Source organism: Lingula anatina, chromosome 9, assembly GCF_051362555.1.
Source record: "Lingula anatina isolate TDL-2025a chromosome 9, LinAna3.0, whole genome shotgun sequence".
Classification (NCBI taxonomy): Eukaryota; Metazoa; Brachiopoda; class Lingulata; order Lingulida; family Lingulidae; genus Lingula; species Lingula anatina.
Genome location: NC_141775.1, coordinates 2,279,214 through 2,283,834, shown reverse-complemented (window position 1 = coordinate 2,283,834; position 4,621 = coordinate 2,279,214). Strand labels below are relative to the sequence as shown.

Here is a 4,621-nt window from a genome sequence, read left to right as displayed (position 1 = left end):
TTCTTTTATTTTGAATTTTAATTATGTTGTTACAAAGCTCAAAACTGGCGCGTCCTTACAAATTTACGTCCTTTTTTAATGTCAAAAGGTTCTAGTAATTGTTATCTTCCATTCTTCTTGGTTTCGGTTTTACATACCATCACAGAAGTAGGCCTACTTTCTCTACTTATATGATACCATGTACTAGTAGATCGTTGCGATGAACATTTTCTAGTGAATTTAAATATTTTATATAAGTCGTTTATTTACTGAAATAGCTCATGAGTGTTGTTGACTAACCCGAAATACAGAACAGAGGAGGCTCTTTATTAAACGAATGTGAGAGAGCTAATATAAAATAACTAGGACAGTTCTTTATTGACTTTGTGTGTACAGACAATATTTTAAATTCTCGTGCCCCGTAGGTCGGCAAGGTTAAGTACATCGTGGATCAGCCGACCGCACTCATATATATATTCAATTTCCTATCGTCTAAAAAAACCAGACATAGGCCTACAGGTATGGCGTGCAAAAAGTCCCTGCAGAAGATAGACAATATTTAACGAAACAGGAAACGAAACAGAAAGCATATCACACTATATCACATTAGGCCACCCTTTTTTATTTTTATGGATGACATCCTCTGGGGACCCCGAAATGGGTGCGAGACGGCGGGAAAAAAACAGCCCCCCCCCCAAAAAAAAAAAAAATAAATAAATAAATAAATAAATAAATACTGCTTAAGTAAAGTAATGCTGTCAGTACACAGCTGGAAACACAAATTTACCACAGAAACACGTATCAAACTAACAATATGTCTTTATCCATGCTCTCAAAATATTATTTTAAAGCATTGTGAATACTTCATAGAATGGTAAAAGTCATGAATAGATATGCTGCATAGGCCCTATTACCAAATCTGTTTAAGGTTATTTCATGCATTTTGCTGGTGCATGTATAGAAATCAATAAAACAAATATCAAACAAACAGTGTGTCTTTATTTGTACTCTCAGAATATTAAAGCATTATGAACATTTCACAGAAATGTTTAAAAAATGATTCAAAGATATGCTTAATATAGTAGGGCCTACCAAATCTATTAAAGGTCATTTCCGTCGACGCCATTTTTTCTACTTCGACTCACACAGGGATGCCAAACTGTCTGGTGGCCTGTCCGCCCTTCAGCCCACCAAATACCTCGACGCCCTTGTCGACCCTTTTTTTCGCTACAAAAAAAAAAAAAAAAAAAAAAAAAAAAAAAAAAAAAAAAAAAACTGGTATGTGCTGCTTTGGACAGAATGTCACAAAAATGTTCCGGGCAATAATCGATGGCCGCCGCCAGCCTTTCGTATAATTGTAAAAAGGTGATATCTCCATGCCTAATATCAATGGCATACCAATCCTAAACGACAGCCCCAGTTCTCTTTATTATGACTTTAATTGTCGTGTAATTTGAAAGTAAACCTAGAATTTGACCAAAAAGCGGACATATTTCCATGTGGCGATAATACACATGAGCAGAAAGTTCATTTTCCGGCAAATTCAATAACGGCGTTTGCGACAACAGGCTTCGTTTTTTTTTTTTTCCCCGAAGAACGAACGAAAATCGGTGCGCGCTCAGGATGTCATCCATAAAAATAAAAAAGTGTGGCCTTATCTGGAGACAGTCCTACAGTTTGCACAGTCTAGCCCATCTACCTGAAGCTAGAAACATCAACACGACTATGGGAGATCAGCAGGACGCCAGGACTGGTACGGGGCAGGCAAGCGACGACTGGAGAAAGACATTCTGGCAACTAGCAGCTGGGGTAAGAGCTGGCGAGCGCGTTCATGATCGTTACGTCAACTAATCGTGTGTTCGCCCATTGGCGGCCCAGTAAGGACAAGCAGGGTCGTCCGTCGCCTTGCTCTCCCGTTAATGAACCTAAAAGCCACTAAAATGACTTTAGAATTCGACACTATCGGTAGTGCTTTTGACTATTTGAAACAATCAAAATCGTCATTTATAGAAAATTTTACGCTATAATTTATACGCCATAGACTGTAGGCCCTACACTAAATATTAGCGTAGCCTATATGTACCTGTAGCGACAGCCAAGCGTGAGTAGGACCTAAACCACCGGACATTAATCTCATGAGAGCAAATTATCTACTTTTTGTTTTAGCTGTGTACATATGTCGCAGCAGTACCAAGATGGTGTTGGGTAGCATTCGGAGCACTGACTTGTGGAACTGTAATTTGCTGCGTCCTTTGGCGTCGAGGTTTGTACATATATGCGTATATTAGTAGTCTCAAAATATATAGAAGCATACAAGGGGTGTACATTATGTCAAAAAATATCACTTGCTTTTAAATAATTGTCACCAATACAATTGTGTAGATTAATAACACGGTGATCGGTTCTCAAAAAAAAAAAAAAAAAAAAAAAAAAAAAAGAAGTTTGTTGTTTGTACTTACATCAGAAAGAATTGGAATATTTCAGAAATACGCTATCTTGAACGTTGGGGGATAATTCCTATTACTGTAAGTTATCAAGGAAGTTTGAAATAGTATAGTATAAAGAATTAGACTATAGAGTAATTGTATTCAACTGATTCAGGTATATTGCGAAAACACGTTCTGCGACTGCTGCAAATACTTCCTCTTATTGCGGTAAGTTGTCAGTGAAGTATGGGACTGAATACGGGTTTTATAATTTTGTGACAGAAAAGTTTTAGGTTTATACATAAGATTCAGTATAAAGAAGGTGTTTTCACACTACTGTGTCTTATATAAATATCGCACCACCCTCGCAGTACCCTTGTAATGTTGTTGTTTGTAATACATGTAGTCCCTATATAATATAATGTAGACATAATGTGAAATACTGATTTGCTTTTTGGAATGACCACAATTATTGTAATCTATTCAATAAATAAATAAATAAATAAATAAATAAATAAATAAAAATAAATAAATAAAAGCCGTATGAGTGTAATGCCTTAGCCAAAAGTTGATAAGCTCAGTTGTAGTCTCTCTCTCTCCCTCTCCCTCTCTTTTAACTCTGCGTCTTACTTAAAATTAAGCACAAGCAAATATTGGTTATGGTAGGAGTATGTGTTACTGCAGTAAATTTAAAAGCCGATCAAATGCTGTTACAGGAGAAAGATTTGATGGCCATTCATCGTCCCGAAGATATACAGAAAACATTCGTCGGTGTCTTGAGTTCTGAGACAGCTAACAAACTTCAGGCGATGTTCGGAAAGAATTCCTGTCCAGATATCGTCCTCCTTAACAGGGGTCACAAGTTAGCACCAGAGTGTCAGCTCCTGATCTGTTGTCTTCCGAAAAACATCAGACATATGTATTTGGATGATGGCACGGTCTTTGCGGAACTTATAACAGACGCCGGATCCTTTCAAGGTGGGTACTTTTGTCAAATATTCCACTTCGCTGGCGGTCATAAAAATTAGCTATACAAGTATATTGGTCTAAACTTTGTTAAAAATGCATATCCATTAAAATATTCCATATGCATGATATACATGTAGACATATTTGTTTTTCAGCAACGGTGCTGATAATCATATTTGGAGAAAAGAACACACCCCGTGAAACCCTGTACGACGAAAGTATCTATGGCAGTGTCCTCCAACAGGGCCAGGACCTGTACATGAGAGGACGCAGTCAGGGAGAGCAAACTCGTAGTGGAGTGTCTAGAAGCGTCGCTTTGGTCACTGTGGACAACAGTCCATCTAACTTCCAATTGAGGTTTATGAAGAACTTCGTTGAAGAAGCCTTAACCGATAAGAAGTGAGGCAATTCTACAGAGCACCTTTTGTAATTTTGAAACTGTTTTACACAGGGTTACATTGAACGATATCAGTTTCCCAAGAGAAGATGGACATTTATATTGTTTTTTTTTTTACTCTAGTAGACAGGAACAAAAACGTTTTCCTTTCCCTTCATGTAAAATCCACTTACCATATTGACAGCAAAAACAATGATACGGAGATAGTTAAATCTTAAACGAGAAAGACTGATAGAACTTTAAATATTTTACATGCAGTACTTTCCTTGCCTCCTGAAACTGTGGTGATTTTAATAAAAATGTGCGAACCACTGAGAGACGGGCTTTATTTATGCCAATGATGTATTTGTGTGTGTGTGTGTGTGTGTGTGTGTGTGTGCGCGTGTGTGTGTTTAACAAGGAAATGGAATAAAAAACAACTGGAAAACGCTTCCAAGTTCCGTGCCAGAAATGATCAGCATGGTATTTTATAACATAATTCAATTAAATGCAGATATATTATTTGTTTTATCGTAGCCTTTTGATGACGAGATACATTGATTGGTTGATAATTACAGTTTCGTTAACGCCAGTTAAGACGCAAAAGTGCCTGCTGTGAATATACTTTGAAGGATATGGGACCAAGCTAAATAATAATAAAAATAATTATTGTAATAAGAATAATAATAATAACGTGTATTCAAGTATTGTATATGCATTATGGTTATTCCTAAACGAGGGAGACAGAAAGGACCTTTATATTTATTTTTTAATATTCCTTGTCTCCAAATACACTGTTGTCATTTTGATAGACGGGAAACCTAAGTTTTGGTATATGGGTTAGATATACATAACATTTAACACTGACTGCA

The 4,621-nt window shown here is 36.7% G+C and overlaps 1 protein-coding gene across 1 annotated transcript; it reads left to right on the top strand.

The window, feature by feature from the left end:
• The first annotated feature begins 1,626 nt into the window (after positions 1 to 1,626).
• LOC147759770 (uncharacterized) lies at positions 1,627 to 4,085 on the top strand. The gene is made up of 5 exons (XM_086995584.1): positions 1,627 to 1,788; positions 2,146 to 2,242; positions 2,581 to 2,633; positions 3,122 to 3,383; positions 3,529 to 4,085. Exons 1-5 carry the CDS (start codon positions 1,705 to 1,707, stop codon positions 3,774 to 3,776), a joined length of 744 nt encoding a protein of 247 aa, XP_086851710.1. The 5' UTR covers positions 1,627 to 1,704; the 3' UTR covers positions 3,777 to 4,085.
• Positions 4,086 to 4,621: the final 536 nt, after the last annotated feature.